Below are 21,944 nucleotides of genomic sequence, written 5' to 3' on the forward strand. Positions count from 1 at the left end.
ATCAACGTGCTCAATCGTTTCCAGCTCACTGATGCGCGGGGTATGATTTAATGCAAAGCCGTAAGATTCTATTTTCAAGATCACATTGCGAGTGACCCCGAGGCAGCCGACTGAAAAAATGAATAATTGAGGCACTGTAGCTGCATGGCGCCTACAAGAAAAAAAAAAAAAAAAAGAAGGAAAGTAAATCTAGGCTAACGTTCAGTTTCTGGTAAACAAAAGTAAAGCAGGCAATCATTTTTATATTTGCTTACAGAGTGGCGAACAGGACGCCGCGTCGTACGTTTAACACCCGGCAGCACCATAACTAAGCTTTTTAAGCGTCTATTTGCCCGCCGTAGTTGCTCAGTGGCTATGGTGTTGGGCTGCTGAGCACGAGGTCGCGGGATCTAATCCCGGCCGCGGCGGCCGCATTTCGATGGGGGCGAAAACACCCGTGTACTTCGATTTAGGCGCACGTTAAAGAACCCCAGGTGGTCAAAATTTCCGGAGTGCATATGGCGTGCCTCATAACCAGAAAGTGTTTTTGGCACGTAAAACCCCATAATTTGATTAATTAAGCGTCTATCTTCCGCATACAGTAACATGATGGAACTGCCTGCTTTCAACACTGTTTATTCGCACGAATCTACGAAACGATTATGTCATGTGATTTTATTACTTTGTTATCGACCTGACAAAACACTACATTTTCAGTCAACATCTTCGTTGTCCTCGCTTGTGTTCGAGCAACTACGTTTGTTTTTCGTCTTTGCTTTCTTTCTCCTGTGGTGTTTTGGTCAATTGTAAAGCCAGTAGTCCCTGCGTTATTGACATTCTTTTTCCTTTGAACTCTGATGGCTTTCTTGTTCACGCCTGCATATTAAGTTATTACTGCTTGCTAAGCTACCGCTATCTGCTAAGCTATTTTCCCCCTCATTATCGTACAATTACTGTACTCGTGTATGCGCACACGTATTATTTTGTGTTTTTGTTTTTCAGCTTTTCTGAATTTTTCGCAGCAACTTGCATTTGAAGACCGGAAGGTATCGACGACAGTAGACAAATTCGAGCGACAAAATGGCGCGTAAAAGCTATCGACATCAACGCAGAACTGTTATGCTGTCCGACGCGACGTTGGAAACCAACATCTACGTATGTGGCGCGGTGGCTACACAAACGCTAGAAACTATCTTGGCAAACGACTTGCGCGGCAAGATCAGACGCAGAATGACGTCATTTTCCTTTTTTAACAGAAAACTCCACTTCTGCGCGACGATGTGTGGCCAATCGGTTACACAGCAGACAAGGTTTCTTTGAAGCGCAGGGCCGGAAACCAAAGTGTAGTTCGCACGCAACAACGATTCTTCCTCGCGTGCGAACGCAAGAACAAGCGCTATTAACGAATGCATTGACCAATTCAATGATAAACATTTTCAAATAAGAACAATAAAAAAGAAACACCTGGATCCAGTTCCAGTTTCTTACATTAGCTAGAATGGCGAGGTAGAGAGAGCGAGAGAGAGAGAGACGATTACGGTACAGGGACCTTTGTACTTCCGCTATAGTCTATATAGACTATAGCCTAAATAAAGGCCGGCCAACTTCTACTCCTTTCTGCTTACTAAACCCACCTTCTGCCTGTTTTACTCTCCAGGCTACCCTAGTCAGCAACGTTAGGCCGAAGTTCCGGATAAATCACCGTGGTGGCTTAGCGGCCACGGCGTCCATCGAATGGCAGAGCGACGCACCGAAATGGCGTTCGTCCCGGGTTCAAATCTTGGAGCGGGACGAAGTTTCCCTCAACCACGAAGCTTTCTTTCTGAGAAACCTGATGGTTTGCGTGGTAGCTTCGTGCTACATTCGGGCGGATGACAATTTACCTTTTTCATGACATTTCCTCGACCTTACGGGATTCCGCAGAACTGATTTGCCAAAGACAGCTCTTAACTGCCTGCTAGCGAACTGCAAACGAAAAAAAAAGATTAAAGTCTGGGGTTTTACGTGCCGAAACCACAATTTCATTATGACGTACGCCGTAGTGAGGGGCTTCGGATTAATTCTGACCGCGTAGCGTTCTTTAACGTGCACCCAATGCACAGTACACGGGCGGTATTGCATTTAGCCGCCATCAAAATGGTGCCGCTGCGGCCGTGTTTGGATCCCACGCCGCCGAGAAAGAACACGCGTAGTCACACCCAAAGTGACCCTATACACGTTTAGGTCACAGCGGCAGTTTCCTCTCTTTCAGATGCTTGCCCTCTGCTCTTGCCGTTGTCCGGTAAGCCTGGCGCTACACGAGCAACTGTCAGAACACCCGACCTGCCATGCGTAATTAGGACACGCATTTTTTTCTTTGTCTTCTTGATGCGAAAGTGTCAAATAGCTCATTGAGCAGAAAAGCCGACGTCCGGAGTGTGTAGAATCCTAACTTCCCATTGGCTGCGACAATAGTGCGAAGGCTGCTGTAATACGGGTGTCACACGGCGTACTTTTGATCGCGATCAAGCCCGATCCCGGAAGTAATACCTCGGTCGTGATTGGCTCCTTCGCGGCAAGCTGCGTGAGGGAGCCAATCGCAGTCGAAAATTTCGATCCGGATCTGGTTTGATCGCGATCAAAAGTGTTCGTGTGGCATCGGTATAGCAGCCGATTCAGACTGTGCTTCTGGCGTCGTCGCGCGAATCAACGGCATCGAAGTGCGCTATGCATAAAATATCAGCAAACCACGCCGTTCGTATTCGCTGAGTGATACGACGGTTGGACTATACGTACTAAAATCGGTGAATCCAAATGTCGTTTAAATGCGCCTATAGCCTAATCAGCAAATGCAGCGGGTGAAGTTACTACAGTTTTGCGCGTCATTTCATTTCGCGACGAGTGCACAGACGATGTATGCGCACTTTCGTTGGTAGAATTAATTTCATTACCAGCGTATTCTGCAAGGTAATGGACGAAGCGAGTCCACAGGCAGGTTATGGACGTGTTGCCGAGTCTGAGGGGGACCGGGAGAAAGCGAAACGGATTTAGTTGCATTACGTCCTCAGCGCCCGCGTGCAGTCCCAGCACGACGCTGCACTGCAAACGAGATTTCGTGGGGCCGCGAGGAATCGCGGCTGCGCCCTCCGCAGCCACGGATTAAGTTCGACCAGTTGATGCAATTTTTACGCGCCCAAGATCTCGGCTCGCACCCCGAACACCATCGGGTTACACTCCTCGACGACTATCACAGGCGCGGCACGATTACACGTCACCAGGAATGAGGAATTAATGTTTAATGTATGGAAATAAGACAACCTGAAGCGTTGATGCATGCGCGCAAGGTTTTCTTTTGCTCCTTTTTTTTTTTCTAAGAACCAGTGAATGAGAAAGGAGGATACACACGGATGAGAGAGAAAACAAAAATGAACGACATACGAGCAGGGAACCAGCGCTATAAGGCAGACCATCCGGCGGGAAGCCGAGAAGAAGCGCAAACACCGCAACAGCCTCGGGGGGCCGAGCACAAAGAAGAGCGGCTACTAACGAGCACGGAAAGAGGGCACCGCAGTAGCACACAGCACGCGCACCGTGCCAAAGGAAGGCAAGATAAACTCGTGCGTGTCATTCCGAGTCCTCCTTGGCGTGCCCGCGCGTAGCGCGGACGTTCCCGTGGCCAGCCGCGCGTGCTTTAACGAGTGGGCAAATAGTGGTCCGCTTCATGCGCGACCACGGGGCGAACCTCTCGTGTTTACCACAATTTGAATAATGCCCCGAGAGGCCCGCGGCGCACGCGTGCAAGCAACAGGAGTGCCTTGGGGACGAAGAGGGGGCAGGGGTGCTCCCGAGAAGAAACACACCACGGCACTTACCGGCGGTCCTGCCTCGCCGGGCTCTCCCTGCTTGCCCCTCTTGCCTCGCTTCCCGGGCGGACCTGCGTTAAGAGAGAAGAACAACGGCGTTGAGCAACCGAGGCTGGAAAGAGACAGAGAGAGACCCGTACCCCTTTGACGCGCCCAATTACCTCCCGCGCGAACGCCGGGAGACGTTCATTTTTGCTCCGGCGACAGTCGCTGTCGATACGCGCACCACGCGCGGTTGTGTCCTCTTTTGCTGCTGTGTGCGGCTGTGGGACACGTTGCATAATTTTGTTTCCGAGGTGAGAAACGAAAGAGAGGGATAGGATATATATATATATATATATATATATATATATATATATATATATATATATATATATATATATATATATATAAGGCTCTGCCGGAGACAGCAAGTGTCGTCGCTTTATGCGTTGCTGCTACGCGGGCATAGGTAGGCAGGCAGACAGCCTGGCCAGCCGGTTGTTTGCGTTCAATTAACTTGTTGCGCGGCGACCAGGCTCCCGTAATAAGCGCGCGAGGGCATCCAGGCGCAGCGCAGCAGCAACAGCTGACTCGCGCATATATACTGTGCAGAGTGCCCTTTCGGGGCACGCGCGCTGCTTACGGCGTGTTCGCTCGTCGTCCAGAAAGAAACGAAAAAGGACGACCGGTGCTGAAGAGAGTGCACGAGCCTCGGAATAAGCGACGGGTGGTCGGCCATTTGTGTATGTGAGGCTTCGTTCACTGCCCTTCGGCTGCCCCGTGCTTAGTGAATTGCGAATGAGAGAACCGTTTTACGATCAATTGATCCGACAAGGCCAATTTCTCGGGCACGTGTATGCGTGCCTTCTCTTCTAGCGTGGTATTAGCCCGCATATACCGCTACTTGCGCTCTTAGTTCCAGCCGGACAGTTCTTCTTTAATCTGTTATCTCTCGGTTAATCCGGACTGTTCTGGTATAGTCGCTTGAGCCGTACGCTTGTGCGCCTGGCCGTACGCCTTGAGCCATCTAGCGCCTGTTTTCAAAGTGATTGCGAAGGCAGACTGAAGAACGAACGCGTCATTTTTAATTTTGTTCTTGTCAAGGAAAAATGCGGCTCTCCATGTTTTCCTCCGCGTTATCTGCACTCAGTGATATAGTCGTCAGTGTGTGATAATTAATTAGGCTCTTTGCACGGGCGCAATGAAATAAAGCTTGCGAAATGTGCGAACGATACAGTGGCTATGCACCACTATGAAAGCAATACAAATATATTTTATCTTTTAGAGGAGGACGAAATCTGCATTGCAGACACTCGACATGCCCACATTACTGTCAAACGTGTTTGATGACAATATATGATGCATGTTTGAATGAACTCCATACATGTTAAAACCGTCAAAGGTAAACATTCGGCAGATATCTGCCTGGTTCATGACAACTGAATTAAAGAGAAGGAAAGCTCCAACTAAATTAAGTATTGGTTGGAGTTTTCTTTCTTTTTAATTCATGTTAAAACCGTGTAATACTTGCTTATGACAAGTTCTTAGGCACTATACAGCGGCCTGTGATCGGCCAATAAGGAAACACTCTAACAATAAGAGAAGTTTTGTGAATACGGGTCCAACTTCGCTTGGACGCAGCTATCTTTTGCATGATGCGAAATATAATCAATCATTACAGTCGCTCAGTCTCACTAAAAAGGCAGCCCGATATTAGTTGCAGCTAAAGTTCTCTTGTCGTGCATACTCCTGATCATCGCCATGTGGTACCTTCGCAATAAAAGAAAAAGTTCCGTTCTCTTTTATAACACGCAAAATAAGTTTGCATTGTACTTGTGGAGTTGGAATACCAGCTCTTGGCTGTCCAGCAAGTCAAAGATGCCGCCCGAGTCCAAGGACTTCGAGTCGCCACCTGAGGCCACCACAACAAAAACTGCCGGACCATTATTTTTAATAAAGTTTATTTTCTTATTTGTATCTGTGTATCTTAATTAAGTGGTATGCTTTTTTTTACCGGTGCGCGTAATTTTGGCCTCCTCTATGTGCCGGGCATTTCGCTTTTATTTTAATTTTTATTGCGATAGCAATTTAGGGACACTCTAGGCACAATTTTGCCGTCGGCGTCGCCGCGATGTTCCGTATAAAGTCCAAAGGCGATAAAATCGTCGCCGCGCGACGCGTGCTGTATGTGCTATGAAAGCATGCGAGTGTGAGCCCACTATGGCGGCTCAATCTCGCGCGCAAAGCACCGGGGGCAGAACACGGGGGGGGGGGGGGGGGGGGCGTTTTACTCCGGCGATTACTGTGTATGGCGTGGCCGCGCGGCTTATGTGGGAAGCGATCTGCGACGGGGACAGAGTCAATTGTGCGCTATGTTTTTGGCCACCTCGTTCGCGTTGAAGCGAGAGGCAGCCCGAAGGTCAATTCGCTCGCTGCTGCTGCCGCGCTTTCGCACTGCAGCGTTTTGACAGCGAGATTCCGCGGTCAACGAGTGAGATGTGTTCCTGTTTGATTATGCGCGCGTGACACCATGCTTGTTAACTTAGAAAGTAAACGACTGTTTACAATTGTATATGACCGATAAAGCTACTACTCTTACTTCGTATAGCTGTCTACTAACTTGCTATCGCAATCGATGTTTCGCCTTTCGGGCGAAACTGGGACATTTTTTCTTTCCTTTTGGAAAAACCCCTCTGTTACACTTTGCTGCCGAGTTTTGACAAATACCAGCCATCACCGCGAGCACTCATCCGATACAGCAGTCGATGGTTTCCTTCATAAGGACGTCAATCCTGCACTCTACATAAGGAATTAAATCGCCGTTATCAGTCTATGGCGATAATTGGGTTACTGTGTTCACCTAGATCTGTAATAAGGAAGAAAATTGTGCATGGTATAAGATAAAAGAGGTAAAAACGCGAATAGAAAGAAAAAAAGAACGATAAAAGAGAAAAATTAAATTAGCTAATCGTTCTCAAACTTTTTCATAACTGCATTCAGCCCCTAATATCGATCCTCCAAAAACTCCGACTCTTTTCGTACCGTGGCGAATGCGAGGATGCCTAGTGGTCTTCACCGACTCTCAAACAATCGCACGCAAGTACACGAAGGGCAAGATCTCCATCAAAGCGATCAACATACTGAAACGCGGCGACACTCCTCCCCCATACACCTGCATCATGTGGGTTCCGGGACACGAGGGACTCAAGGGGAATGAAGTGGCACACACCGCGGCCCGCGCAACAACCGCCCTCCCCGCACGAGATTATAGATACGTCCCACCCACCCACATTAGCGGAGGAAGCAGAAACCATAGCACCAACTTACCAAGCACTACTGCAGCACTATCGGCTTGGACGTAGAGTATACCCTTCCAGATATCCAAAACTAACAAGAGACGAAGGCACCGACTACGGGCGACTATAAAACAATACCTTCAATCACGGCATCTTATTGCATCATTTCCTACCGACGCTATACAGCTACACCTGTCCACACTGAAACGTGCCAGACACCCTGGAACACCTTGTACTGCAATGCAAGAATAGCGGAGCGAGCATCACAGCGACGCCGCCAGCAGCCACCCGTGGGACGGCATTTCAGAAGTGCGTGTAACAAGCGCCAACACTGCCGACATCTCGCGCTTCGCTATTCTCTCCGGCAGATCTCTTCCTCTCTACCACCCCGTAGATCCAGTCGCGTTCGCAGTTGCTATTCGGGCGAAGGAAATCAGCCTCGTCTTAGTGCCATCGGTGCCAGCACCGCGCGGCCGCTTGTCACCGCTCGCAGCGCAGAAACCGCGCGACACGCGGCGCCAATGTCCTCGAAATGCTCGTCGTTATCACAATGCTGCCTGCGTTATCTTTGCAAACGTTGCACGGCAGCCCGCATGTTCGTCACTCGCCCTGACGTGCTCCCGGTCGTGACGCGTGCCGCCGGTCTACCTGGGAGACGCGTCTCCCGGATGCCTATACAAGATGCGTGTATACGGGGGTAGGAGGCGGACCCACCATGCGGGCGTCCCGTCACGAACCCCTGGGTGCCCTGGGCATTTGTCTGCCTGATGGATGGCGGCCAGCGAGCCGACCGGACAGTGGCCCACGCTCTTTCCTCGGCTCTTCCCGTTGGCCCACGCGTCAAAACTAGGGCCGGACACGATTCGTCTTGTGCCGGCTGTGCTCTTCGCGTTGTCGTCCTGTGTTCGCTAGTCGGACTGTCGGTGGTTGCAGCGGGTATTTAGGCGACAGGAGTACCGACTTTTTGATGCACGCCGCGACACGGCGCGGTGAAGTCTCGTTCGTGCAGGTACCGTAGACGAAAAAAATCAAAAACAGAAAGAGACAAGTGCTATAATGACAAAACGCCTTCTATCTATACCAGGACAATGCGAACGGACGTCATGCTGTTCTGCGTGAATAAATGTGCTGGTAAATACCGTATGACACTTCAGTGATCACAAGGGCACCGCTGAAATGCTAAGCCACGGCAGCGCACCCATACTAGCACCGTTCTGCATTTCAAACATGGTTGAGAGAACTATACATCGCAATATAACGCGTTAAGGCACAAAGCGCTGCAAGTCGTTTCATTAGGAAATCAGCCAAATTAATGTAATCGTTCGCCAAGGGTTTCTTAGTTGTACGCGTCTGGCCCTCATCTCGCAGCAACCGACAACAAAAGTCTCCCGCCTCCGTGCATAATGGGGCCTGTACGACGCCCAAGTTGAGTGTATACATTCCTTCGCAATTTGCGACGGTCGATCTTGTTCCGAAAATGTTGTAGGTTTTTCAGCGATAGCTGTCCTCGGCTCATTCCCTTAGTTGTTTTGGTGGCTGCCGTATTCGCCGGTGACATCGCCAGAATCCTAAAGTACTTCGCCATAAAAAAAGTTGCAGACACCATACACTGCGAGATTCTGTTACGCAAATGCTCACGGCCCCAGTTAAGTTGTACCACTCGCGCACTTGACCAGGGGAGGGAGGAGGGGGAAAGCGAGTGTTCTTGCACGTCGGTTTATGCCAGGAGGTACCGTGGTACACATAAATTTCTGGAAGAAGTGGGGGGGGGGGGGGGAGGAGCACGTGCTTGGTGTTACCCTCCTGTCCCCCCCTCCACCCCCGCCCCTCTATATAAGACCTAGAGTCAGCTCTGGAAATTTGGCGAAAACAAGGAGAGACCGATAATCTTAAGGGCATGGTAATCATCGTATATCGAGACTATAGTGTTTTAAAAGCGAGGTTTCTGTTAAACTAAGCCATGTTGCTTTTGCACGTATCCCCCAGGAAAAGGTCAAGTGCGAGGAAATATTGTGGAATATTGAACATAGAACACCTTCCAGATGTGCACTCACTTTCTTCTCTTATGACTAAAAGTAAAAGTGTACGTGAGATCATTTCGGTACTCGCAGCCATGACACGACAGATGCTGACCACTCTATGCGCCTTCTAGGACGCAGTAATTAGTGCTCGAGCTGCTTCTCGATTCCAGAAAAGAAACGCACACAATGGAATGTTGAACAAGCGTTGACCTAAGTAAGGACGCCCACTTTACCGTTTACGATCTCTGCAGGCAAATACTTTCACCGGTTGCGTTTTCGCCTTCAAGAACACTCACGAATACGAATTGTCGTAGCACTTCAGTATAATAGGCATTATTTATTCTAAAATGGCGGGGGAAGAGTAGCATTAATATGTTTCATTCAATTAGCTCGTTTCACAGCACAACTGTTTGTGAAGACAGTCGTCCTAACGGAAAGCATGGACAAAAGGCAACGTGATAGTGGACGGTTGTACAGACTAATTCCAACTTCGACGGCATTCTGTCCACTAGTGCAACGACTGAAGTACTGACCGGCCCAGGCAGATAAAGCGAAACAAACAACTGACATCTCCAGCACGGCTAATATACATCAGTCTTGTTTAGACATCAAACAATGATAAAAAACCGTGCTTGTTAAATAAAAAAAAAAAAGGAAGCGGCCACCCTTTGTAAGGCTACGGACACCAAATGAAGCCGCCTCGACTGCTCGCCAAGCAACAAAGCCGGAGCGCCCACATCTGCCGCTGACACTGGTCGCCCGTATATATAGAGTCCGGCGCTTTCCCCTTTGTCCGGGCATCGCTCCTGTGTCCGTCAACGGTACAGGCAGCGGCGCGACCGGTGAAGTGTGTGGTCGTGTACGGCGTGTGCGTGCGGGCGTGCGTGCGTGCGTGCGCGCGCAGCACGGCCGCATATCGTGCCTGCGTGTGTGTGCCACGCGTTCGACCGGCGGCGTCTCGCCAGTGATGGATGCGCGTATCCGTACTCTCGCGTCCCGCCGCTGACTCTTAATGGGCTTGGGGGCGTACGCCGAGCAGCAGTTCGTTACCTCGCTGACGGGTTTACGCGGGGCCGCCGCTATTTCAGAGTGTCTTCGTCGCGTACACGTGCGGGAGGCGACGTTTCTACGGAGTCTGTTGTGGTGGGCACGCAGCCGAGTACGCGATGGAGAGGGGAAGCGGAAGTGGGGATGGGCGACATATGACGGACGCGCGTATGGTGACAGCCGAGTACTGGCCGCTACGACACGTCGCAACAAATTTGGCGCCGATGGACGGCGCATCGTCTCGCGCGCGTGCACGAGACTCTCTTTCGTGGACTGCACCCCCGGGAGCGAGCCACGCCACTCTCGCAGACTATAGACTGCGTTGTCGAGCTGGGGCTTCCTGATGGCCACTTGAAGTCAGTGCGCAGACGAACATGTTTCCTCATGTGGCCGCGTACGCGGCGATAGATGAGCCGGGGTCGGTAGCTTCAACGAAAGAACAGCTTTACTGTTCACAACGTTCCAGGACTGCCACCCAAAGCCGCGATTTCTGCTCTGTGGAATGAGTAGAAGAGAGTCTAGTATCTGGCTCATTCGTACGAGATTGCCGACTCGCTATGCACAGCGTTGTTAATTGTGCCGGCTAGCTGTTAAAGAGACACAATTACATATGCTTTCGACGAAAATGAAACGAAATAAAGCGGGAATGTCAGTGTGATACAACACGGGAATTCTCCTTGCGTACATGTGGCCCTGCCATCGTTAACTTCAAGCATCTTGCAGAGGATGTTTCGTTTTGTACGAATGGCTTCTCGAGAGGTTCGCTTAAACGTATAGCTTATGCAGAATGTATCCGAGGTGTTTTTCAAATTTAATTTGGATCAAGCAAAAGTATACGGACGAGGGATTACGCGATAAAGCCGATTTGCCCAACTGCCTCTGAATGTAACCTGAAATTGAGGAATGCGCTCCAAACTTGGCCTTGTGAACTTTCTAGTGCACTTCTCAATTTCGTTTTGTGCGTCTGAATTACGAAGAAATTAAGTATTTTCGGCGAGTCTGTGGTCCGTATGCTTTTGCTCACGTGTGTACGCTCGTATCTCGCGAGAAAGCTAACGAGGGAAACGTTAATAGCATTTTGAGAACAAGAATCGCGAAAAAGGAATTAGGGGAACGCAGTGGCTTGATTTTTAAGCTAGTGATTCCCATGTGTTGCGAAATAAATGACAACATTGGGGATATTATCCGCTTCTTGAATGATCAGGTAATTATAGAGGGGCGTTCGCTTGCGGTTATTTTCACATGTATAATATGAAACGAAGCACACGCTGAAGCGAGAGAGTACACTTGAACTGTACGACATATGCCTTGCGTGCATCCTGCCTGTACCGCTTTTATTGCCATACACGATACAAAGCCGACACCCAGTGAACGGGCACGTTAAGACATAAAAGAAGAATCGGTATATAACGCGGGCTCCGTCATCCCCGGCAAAGTCAATGAGAGTAGAAAGTGTCGCGAACTTCCCGAGAAGTTACGTATACGCCACAGACAGCGCAAAATTGGCGCGGCGCAACGTAATAAATACATCGGGCCCTTTCTTAGTGTAGCGCCGTTCTTGAAGCGAGCAGATATAATCGCTTTCTCGATTGAGGAAGGTGAGAAAATTACATAGCTTGGTGATACGAGTAGTATTCGACGAGTGGTATGTCTGACGGATATTGGTGTTCACCTGAGTATATAACGCAACTCTGCAGGAAGAAGGCCATGTGATTTGGTGCCGGGTGCGCGCCATCTTCGCGTCCCAAGCAATACTGCCCTCGTTCATATCGCAGTTCACATGCGGGAATGTAGCGTATTTCCCAATTTCGTATATAGGCAATGCCTTGCTGCTGGTCTGACAGAGATGTTATTAGCGCGTCACAGGTCGCAAAGCAATGTTTCGGAGAGTTTCAGTGCTGGTTACAAGACATTAAGAAAAGGTGAGAAACAAAGTTGCGACTTGCTTCGCGATCGCATTAATTAATTAATTAATTAGTGGCGTTGCAATACTGCGACCCGTGAAGTCCAGGTGAAGCTAATCGACCTCAAGTGTTCGACGGAATTGAGAGGCATTCGTTGGGAGTAAACCATGGCTACTGTTTTGCGTGGATCTTGTCAAAAGCAAGTGTGGAAACAGCGCTTTGAAACTCCGGCTGCAGGCGGAAGGCAGAAACCGCGATACAATCACTGCGCTAGAGAACAGCACAGAGCAAACACTAAGACTAATCAAACGGATTGCCACTAGGCACTACGGCATGAGGGAGGCCGGCCTAATTCATTTAGTGCAGGCCTTCGTCATCAGCCGCGTCGTCTATGTGGCACTGTACCTAACGTTTGGCGTGGCAGAAAAAAAACATCATGGAATGCATCATCAGACGAGCGTTCAAACAGTCAATTGGCATCCCAGTCACAACACCCAACGACAAACTCTTAGAATCGGGCTACATAACACGCTTGATGAACTAATCGAGGCGCCCGCCACAGCCCAATGCGAAAGACTCACACAGAGCCCCACGGGGCGACATATTCTATGGAAACTAAACATTCGCTACGAAGCACAACACGGTATGAACTTCAGCATTCCATTGGAGACGAGGAGGAACATTAAGATTCCTCCACTGCCAAAGAACATGCACCCGGAAGAACTACAAGGAGCGACGAGAACAAGGGCGCGCCACATTGAGCGCAAATACCATGATGCAGAGGGCGTGGCCTATGTAGACGCAGCGGAATATAAAGAACGCAGAGGGATGGGGGGGGGGGGGGGGGCGTCATAACAGTAGGCGCGGACGGAGAACCCCTAGCTAGCGGAACCGCGAAAACGGACAACCCCGAAGTAGCGGAGGAATAAGCAATATCATTAGCGGTGGCCTCCACCAAAGCTAGAATTATCATAAGCGACTCAAAAATCGCAGTTCATAATTTCGCAAAAGGATGTATCTCGCCTGAGGTGCTCAAAATTCAAAACAATAACAGCGACCATCATCGGGGGACGATCCAAATTATTTGGGGGCCCGCGCACTCCTCTCCCCCCGCAAAGAGGCGGCTGACAACGTAGCTCGAGGGCTTACTCGCCGCGCAAGTGAGGCAGCCCAGCCAGGAACGAGAGGAGACCGCATGGTCAGCTACAAAGAAATCACCGATTACTATTGGCTGGGAAGGAACTGGCCCCCACCACCTCATCCAGAGCTAACCAAGAAGCAGGCGGTATAGCCCGGCGCCTCCTGCAAACAAACATGTATTCTAACCCGGTGGCCTGCAGCAGATTCTATCCAGGGCAATATAATGATCAATGTAAATTATATATGTGTAGGGCGGATCTGCCACATATTCTGTGAGCACGCTCGAAGGAGGCTCCTTTCGAGAGCCGCAAAATTCCAATCCGGCAGCAGTGGGAGACTCTGCTGCTCAGCTCAGACCAGCGAGACCAGGGGCGGCTTGCACGAACATTTAATAACGAAAATAATAACAAACTTAAGAAACGCGTTCTTAAATGTTTCATAAACAACGCCTAGTCCGCACAAGAACGCGTTATTAAATTCGGTATTACTTTCATTATTAAATGTACGTACAAGCCGTGCTGGGCCGTCCAGCTAGCCGAAGCAGCCGCTGAGACCCGGGGACCTCGGCCGTCTGCTAGGCGGACGGAGGCTGCGTCCGCCCTCGTGATTACTGGCATCAATAAAAGTTGACTCTCTCTCTCTCTTTCTCTCTCTCTTTGGTAACTCCAAACAGCGTGACATCGGAATACGTGTCAGGGATGGAAACCAGTGCCACGTGACCTAGCATAGACAAACCGTCCGCATGTAAAGGGTCTAACGTTTCGGATACCGTTCCGGATCGCGCAGCCGCCCCCGAAAGTAGCATTCGCCCGCGCCATTTTTTTTTGTTTTTTAGTTTTCGAGCCTTTAACCAAACCAAGCCAAAAAAAAAAAAAAATGAGGTTGCGGTTTTCGATGCGAAGCAGCGCACGCAGCAGCTGCAGCATCGTGATGCTGTGCAGTGAAGCTGCAAAAAGGCAACACTAAAGGAAGTTAAAAATTATTAGCCCTACCGTATTAAAGTAGCTCATGGACTGTAGGGTTAGCCGCAGTGGGAGGCTGTGATTTATTACAATGTGAGGTTCTTTAATGAACACCCAGAGCGCGGAACATTAGCGTGTTCTTACATTTCTCCTTCTCCAGGATGCGGCCACCGATGCCGGGGATCAAACCCGTAACCTTGTGTTCAGCAGCAGAACGCCATAGTTTCTGCGACACCTCGGCAGGTATAAAAGAAGCTCGGATACACACCAGCTCACCCTCATCACGGGCGTCTTCTACCTCACTAGACTCGGCTCAGGCCTACACCGAGATACACCGGATCTCGCCTTTACGAGTCCCGGAGTCATAGCTACCTGATGTCACACTCACGAAAATTTTGGAAGCGAGGACTTCATGCTCGAGATCGTGGTACAAGAGCCCACGACACAACGTACGCGGCCGACTCAGGTGATTGACTGGGACTCCTTTCGCAAGCACAGGAAAGCACGCCTCCCGCCATTACCGACATCAAAACGTGGACAACCGAAATTGTCAAGCAAGTGGCTGACGCAACGCAAATTGTTGAGTTAGAGGACTCAATCCCACATTGCGACCGTTACTACGCCCATCTCTGGGAAGCGCAAGAAGTCGCTTGAAGCTCTCCTCGCCACTCGAAAATGGGACCGCGATATCCGTCGTCGCCTGGCGCGCGCTTACAAAAACATCGAGAACTATGCAACCGAACTCACCCGACAGAGCTGGCACAATATTTGCACCCAGATGAACAAGACTCCTAACGCTCGTAACACGTGTAACCTTCTCCGACATCTACTGGACCCGACTGGAGGCAAGATCCAAGCACGCCAACAGATGGAGCGAATCTTCCACCAGTATCCTGGCACACCAGATGAGCTCATACAAGAGCTCCTTGGCACTTACATGAGCCCCGAACCGGCAACCAGCCTCTCCTCTATCAGGGCTTGGCCAACCCTAGTCTAAACTCTCCAATTACTTTAACGGAGGTCCGTGCACAACTCAATCGCCTCAAGACTAACTCGGCGGCCGGCCCCGACCACATATATAACACGATGCTTAGGAATCTAGATGACGCCTCTATGCACGCCCTCACCGACTACCTTCAAAAGTGGTGGGCCAGCGGTACCATCCCGCAGGAATGGACGTGCGCCAAGCTAGTCTTCATCCACAAGCTGGGAAAACCACCCACCTTGGTCAGCCTCCGTACCATCTATATTACGTCCTGCGTTGGGAAGTTAATGGAACATGTTATACAGACCAGACTCCTTCGTTACCTCGAAGACAACCACCTCCTACCAGACACGATGTTCGGCTTCCGCCCTCACTTAGCAGCCACAGACATTATGCTTCTCCTTCATCACCAGGTTGTCATGCGTCGCACAGTAGACACGAAAGTCATCGCCGGCCTCGATGTTGCCAAGGCCTTCGACAACATCCTCCATCAAGCGATGCTTCAACAACTCCAGAATCCCGGCGTCGGACATCGCACGCATGCGTACGTCCGAGACTTCCTGACCGACTGCCGAATACAACTCAGCACAAGCACGGCACATCCCTTCACCATCTATCCTGGGAACTGCGGCACGCCGCAATGCTCCATGCTCTCGCCGCTGCTTTTAAACGTTGCATTGCTAGGCCTGCCCAAGCTTCTGGCTGACATCCCCCACCTACACCACAGCCTTTATGCTGACGATCTCTCTTTGGAACACACACGGCAGTGACGGCCAGATCAAAGAGACTGTACAGACCGCCATCGATCTGGTCGGAGACTATCTCGACACAGTTGGCCTCAGCTGCTCGGCGACCAAGTCAGAATATATCGTCATCCCGTCCCCAGGACGACGCCCGCCAAACGTACTTCCTGAGATCAACCTCCAGGTGCAAGGCAACTCCATCCCTCGTACAGATCACATCAAAATTCTGGGCCTACATTTGCAGGCAAACGGCAGTAACAATATGTCGCTCCAACGCATCGAACAGTCGGTGGCACAGATCGGACGCCTACTCAAGCGAGTCTCCAACAAGCAACAAGTTATGCGAGAGTCCAACCTCTTGCGCCTCGTTCAAGCCCCTCATCTGCTCCCGCATCATTTACTCCGCACCTTACCTATACGTCTCAACCACTCCGAAAGCGATCAGTTAGAGGCGTCACTTCGCAAAGCATATAAGACGTCCCTGGGGCTTCCAATGTACACAGCTACTCACAAGCTTATGGCTCTCGGCATCTCCAACACTGTGAGCGAAGTGATCGAAGCTACTCTCACCGCCCAATACGAGCGGCTCTCACTCACGCACGCTGGCCAAGCGGTGCTGCAGCAAGTTGGGATCTCACGAACGAGGGCGGCTCCCATGTATATTCACCTTGCACCGGAATATCATCAAAATCTCCGCATTCCTCCCATTCGCAAACGGATGAATCCGGAACACCACGTTCCGAGAGTTCCAACGGCGACTTGCCAGGCTTCAGCAGTGGAACAAGGCGACTTGTCTTCCAGGTTGTTGGTAGTGTGCCATCTCTCCAAGATTCATTCTACACCTCTAGGAGAACTCCTCTCGCTCGCTCCCCCAGGTGACACAGAGCTCGGTAGGAAATTCCGTCAGGTCCTGGCGCTGATGAGCGGCTACACAAAGCTAATGCTGCCTTAAGTTCGTGGATTGAGAATGGTAGATCCATCCGGTGATCACGTGGTGGCGGACAGTTACTCGAAGGCGATGGAATGTTGGTAGCTGTGAGTTGGCCGGATAATCTGGCGCAGAAATCCTCTGCCACGTCAATCTCCGATCTCTTTTGAGAGAGGGCAAGCGCCTTGAATGGGAATCGCTGTACGGGGAGTGCCCGGAGACCGCGCACCGTTCTCCATAGTTGCGATAACGGCTTGCGTGGATCTAGCGACCCACAGAAGGCAGTCCAACGTTGCGATTCGAGCTTGTCTAACCGGCGCTGTATCTTCTTTTGCGTGCGCCTGGCGGTCCGTAAATCGTCCATTGTTTTCGTGCGTCGGTATCTTCGTTCAGCACGTCGTCGGATTGCTCGAAGTCGTTCTAGTTCCACATCAAATTCATTCAGTTTCGAAGAGCATGTGAGAGTGCGCATAGTGTCTTGCACCGCGCTCTTGATTGCCTCTTCCAAGTCGAAAGATGGATTGGCGTCGCAGTGTTCTTCCATAATAGACTGAAATTTAGGCCAGTCCACTCGTTGGATCGTATCCCGTATTTTGGAAGGGGACAATCCTCTGATCTTGATGTACGTGGGGATATGGTCGCTTCCGTGCGTCTCTATGTCCGCAAACCACCCTGCACGTCTGACAAGGCTTCGTGAGACGAAAGCCAAGTCAAGACAGCTGCTGTAGGTGGAGCCACGTAAGAAGGTAGGACTTCCATCATTCAGCAGGCAAAGTTCATTACTGGAGGCGAAAGATACCAGAGCTCTGCCTCTTTCGTTGATCATCGGACTTCCCCAGAGTGTATGATGGGCGTTGAAATCTCCAATGATGACCCAGGGATTGGAGGTTGAGGAAAGGATGTCTTGCAGTCTTTTGTAATCAAATCGATTTGACGGAGATAGGTAGGCGCCCACAAAAGTAAAGGCCAAATTCTTTTTCCTTACGTTTAGGCATATATATTGATTATTGTCATTAGGTGGTACAGGTTGATGAGTGTAGGTGAGGTCACGGCGAATACACACCAAAACCTTACTGTTTTCATAAACAGTTGACGACATAAATAATTCATATCCAGAAAGCCTGATTGTGTTCTATAAGTTCGGCTCGCAAATGACGATAATGGGAAACATATTGGCGTACACGAAGCGACGGAAATCCGAAAGGCGCGCTCTGAGTCCGCGCGCATTACACTGAAAAATAGCTGCTTGTCGGACCTCTTCCCTAAAAGACCGTGGCTGTGGAGCCATGATCTACTCAAGGGTTGCAAGCACCGGACTCAGAGCGTCCAGTACTTGAAGCGCACTTCTGGCGGACGGTGTGTGCATGTTGCTTAGCAACACGCGAATGGCATTCATTAAAGGCCTAATAAGTGCTATCACTTGCTCATCTGTTTTCCGCGACTCCTCGGATACAGCACTTTGCTGTATTGGGGGCGGCTTCTTCTGCGGCTCTTCTGGCGGCCGTGTACGTGGAAGTGGCGGCCATTCCTTTGTGGAGAGAGATCTGGCAGTTTTCTCCCTTCCAACATCGGTGTTCGGAGGGCTGGAAACTTCCGCTGATAATGCTGCTTGACGAGTTGACTGTTCCTGAAAACTTGATGTTTTCCGTCGTGAAGACCTTCGACGGTGACGTCGTCTTCGCCGTACTTTCACAGCAGCTTCTTTGTGGGTAGAGTTGTCTCTCACCATTTGTTTAAGAATGGTGATCTCTTTCTTGATCTGGGGAACAGTCTTTGGAAGAGGCGCAGTGATCACCCTGACAGTTAGGACACTTCAACTTGATTGCGCTGCACTTGTCTTCTGAGTGGGGTTCGGCACATCGAGGGCACACGGCCGAATTTCTGCAGACACCCTTCACATGGCCAATCTTCTGACAATTGAAGCATTGCATTGGTCCTGGAATAAATGGTCGAACCTGGTGGCGAAAGTGGCCGACCTTCACGTAGGGTGGAAGGCAGTCGCCTTTGAACGTTAGTCTCACACAACCTGTGTTGCCGAGGCGACAAACATGCACAATGACGTTGCGTTCACTTGCTGGTTTTATAAGAAATGGGAGGTCTGCATTAGGAATTTCATTGTCAATGTCATAGATGACTCCTGTTATTGTGGCACCATTCGTTGGCATGATGGATCGGACCTTGATGTTTCCCAGCTGCGTTACATGTTGTAGTATGGTCAGCGCACTCGGGTTCATCACATCGATTGCCAGGATGTTTCGCCTAGTGTTTATCCTGACATCCTTGATCTCTTAAGTGGCGCTGCCACCAGATGTTGCATTTGGGGGCTTAAGAGACCGCTTATAGTGTCATTGTGTACGCTGTCCCTCCCACACGTACTCAGTACTTACTCTCTCTCTTTCTTCCTCTTTCTATTCCCCTTTCCCCCACCCCCAGTGTAGGGTAGCAAACCGGATGCTGTTCTGGTTGACCTCCCTGCCTTTCCTACCCTTGCTTTCTCTCTCTCTTGATCTCGTTTGGCACAGTGTTTTCGAGATACACGGACAGTGCTTGCCTGTTGAGGACGCGCAGGTTGTCGGTAGCGTTCTGTGGCACAAACAGGATGGAGTGAGGCCATCGTTGAGGCGCTGTTTTCACAGTGTTCGAGCTGGACGCCGAAGATGAGTTGATAATTCTTCGTTTGGCCTTGCGGTACTGGACAAGTCGAAAGCTGTCTTCCGAGGACTCGTCACCTGATGTGGAGTACAGCTCTGTGTCCTCGCTACCACTCGATGTATTTCCTCGCTTCCTCGAACCGATGTCCGCGGGTGAACGGGAACCGGGAGGATCCTCGGGGTGTTGCACATCCATCACCGCGATGTAGGGGGCGGTAGACCCCACAGGTGCAGTGAGAAGTCCAGAAAAGCACAGAGACGGGCGAGATGCGTTCCGCAAGAGAAGCACCTCGTCTTCCTTCCTCCAGAACTATCAAAATGAACACACAACAATTGAGTCTGGCGAATCAAAAGGAAAAAAACCACGCGCTCACTTACGGTTGCAGCACCCCGCCATCCGGTTCATTGGTCCGCTGTTGCCGGTTCCACAGGACTCCCTGGGTCGAAGGCTCGCTCTTCTTCGCTCTTCCCGGTTCCTCGCGACTCCTTTGGACGAAGGCTCTTTTTCGCTTTTCCGGGTTTTTCAGGATTTCTCTCGACGAAGGTTGATCCGTAGCGCTGCCACCAGATGTTGCATTTGGGGGCGATCCCACCGCTAGCAACCAGTTGTAGGAGTTGAGGAGGACGTCGGGATGAAAAAAACTTAGGAGGTTTATTTACATTATGTACAGTGATAGTCAATTAACAGTCGTAGAGTCATTACGGGCCGGCAGCAACTCGGACGCTGCGGCCCGTCGCAAGAAGTTCGAGAGAGATGAATCAAGGGATGCTCTGGAATCCTCTAGAATGCTCTCCTGCTCCCGGTTTGCGTCTTTTAAGCCCCTCGGTGTCTCGGCTTAAAACGACGTTCGGCCAATGGGCGAGTCCGCTCAGATGACGCCATCTTCGGCCAATGGTAGGCGCCCGTGCGGTGGTGTCACACCCGGCGGCTCCCTGCGGTCTTGCCTTGCTGACTTGCAATGCCCTCTTCAAAGGCGGACGGGGCGACGCTGCTAGGTTGTCACGGCGCATTACAGCCGTCAGGTTGTCACGGCGCATTGCCTCAGGAATGTGGCATCTGCTTCTGCATTCCTTACTTAGCAGTGGTGCGATTCGATGTGGTCTGGGGAACTCGAAGTTGGCTCAGGAAACGGCCCCATATCTAGCAACACTGATCATGCTTGATTAAACCGAACAAAAAATAATTATTCCTGATCCGACGCCTTTTCGCCATTAGCCCTCTGCTATTGGCCAAAAGTTTTCGGGCTGCGCCCACTTCGGCTGTCTGTCACGCGACGTCACAAAACCATGAAAACTCAGCGCGTCAAAGTGACGTGTACGCGTCAAAGATGCACTAATATGCCGATAAAAACTGAACATTTATTTGAATAGCCAGAAACTGCGCCGTTCCGAAAGGAATATAAGATGGCTGCCTGGCGATCGCTCCGCAATTCGTTACTCGCACCTGCAGGTGAGCATGTATTTATTTCCGTATAATAAACCTTTCTTGCGTGGCAGTAAAACGTTATAGAGCCCTTTCGGCACGTTTACGACATCGCCCTGCCCACTCTTCCTTGCTGAGGATCCGTTTCAGCGTCATTCCTAACCTTCCGTTGCACGCCGCCGCGATTGTCGACCTGCCACCGCAAGCTAAGTAAGGGGAAGCGGACCAATCGCAGACGCCGGCATCGCTCTCTTTATGCGGTTACCTATATTCAATGCGCTGGCTCGGCCCAATCGAAACCCTCTCCATCTGAGCCTGCTCCTCGCTTCTTCTCAGCCAACTAGATAAAAACTACTCAGCACAGGCCATGTTATTCGTATTCTTTCCTTCCCTCCTCTCTCCCTATTATCTTTGTTTTTCCCCTGTCCCATTCCCCCGGTGTAGGGTAGCCAACCGGACGTTATTCTGGTTAACCTCCCTGCCTTCTACTTATCTCTTTCCCTCCCCCTTGAATGCGAACAACGGTGATCTATGAACGAGTAGAACGTTCGATTGGGCTGTTTAGACATCGCTGCGGGTCACCATCCGATGCTTGCATCGGTTACGTAAATTTGACGTGAGGAGATTGGAATAAAAATGCATTGGAATAGTTTTACGTTATAGGGCCCTTGCTTTACGTTATAGGGCCCCAGGTAGGCCTGAACTAGTGTCGATTCTAGCCACCTACTTGGTGCTGGGACAAAGAGGAAGTGGAACAGAAGGAAAAAGAAAATGACGTGGATGACCATAAGGAGAGAAAGGTAGAGGCGCTAGATAAAAAAATATCTGGAAGCAATTTTCCCAGTCGCATATCAAGTTCTGTCTCAGAAAATTCACAACGCGCGCCTTTCCTGGCCCAACGTATTGAACACTTCAGGCCACAGTCTCAAAGCGTCTTTCAAAAAGTGTACGCTTGTTTTCGTCGAAGATCTTCATAGAAACGGAGATATCCCCTGGTTAAGCTGTCTGCTTTCCTTTCACGTTTATCTATCTCTCTATCTT

At 50.4% G+C, this 21,944-nt stretch overlaps 1 protein-coding gene and 1 pseudogene across 4 annotated transcripts in view; one reads left to right on the plus strand and one right to left on the minus strand.

The window, feature by feature from the left end:
- LOC126547602 (uncharacterized) overlaps positions 1–21,944 on the minus strand; it is a 460,580-nt gene that overhangs the window by 168,110 nt on the left and 270,526 nt on the right. For all 4 annotated transcript variants that reach the window (XM_050195494.2, XM_050195495.2, XM_050195493.2 and 1 more), the window contains exon 3: positions 3,831–3,892. In XM_050195494.2, coding sequence (XP_050051451.1) covers positions 3,831–3,892 — 62 coding nt within the window. The remainder of the gene's footprint in view (positions 1–3,830; positions 3,893–21,944) is intronic.
- Positions 15,446–20,029, plus strand: LOC140215488 (uncharacterized; annotated as a pseudogene).

This window comes from Dermacentor andersoni, chromosome 1 (genome assembly GCF_023375885.2).
Source record: "Dermacentor andersoni chromosome 1, qqDerAnde1_hic_scaffold, whole genome shotgun sequence".
NCBI classification, from domain to species: domain Eukaryota; kingdom Metazoa; phylum Arthropoda; class Arachnida; order Ixodida; family Ixodidae; genus Dermacentor; species Dermacentor andersoni.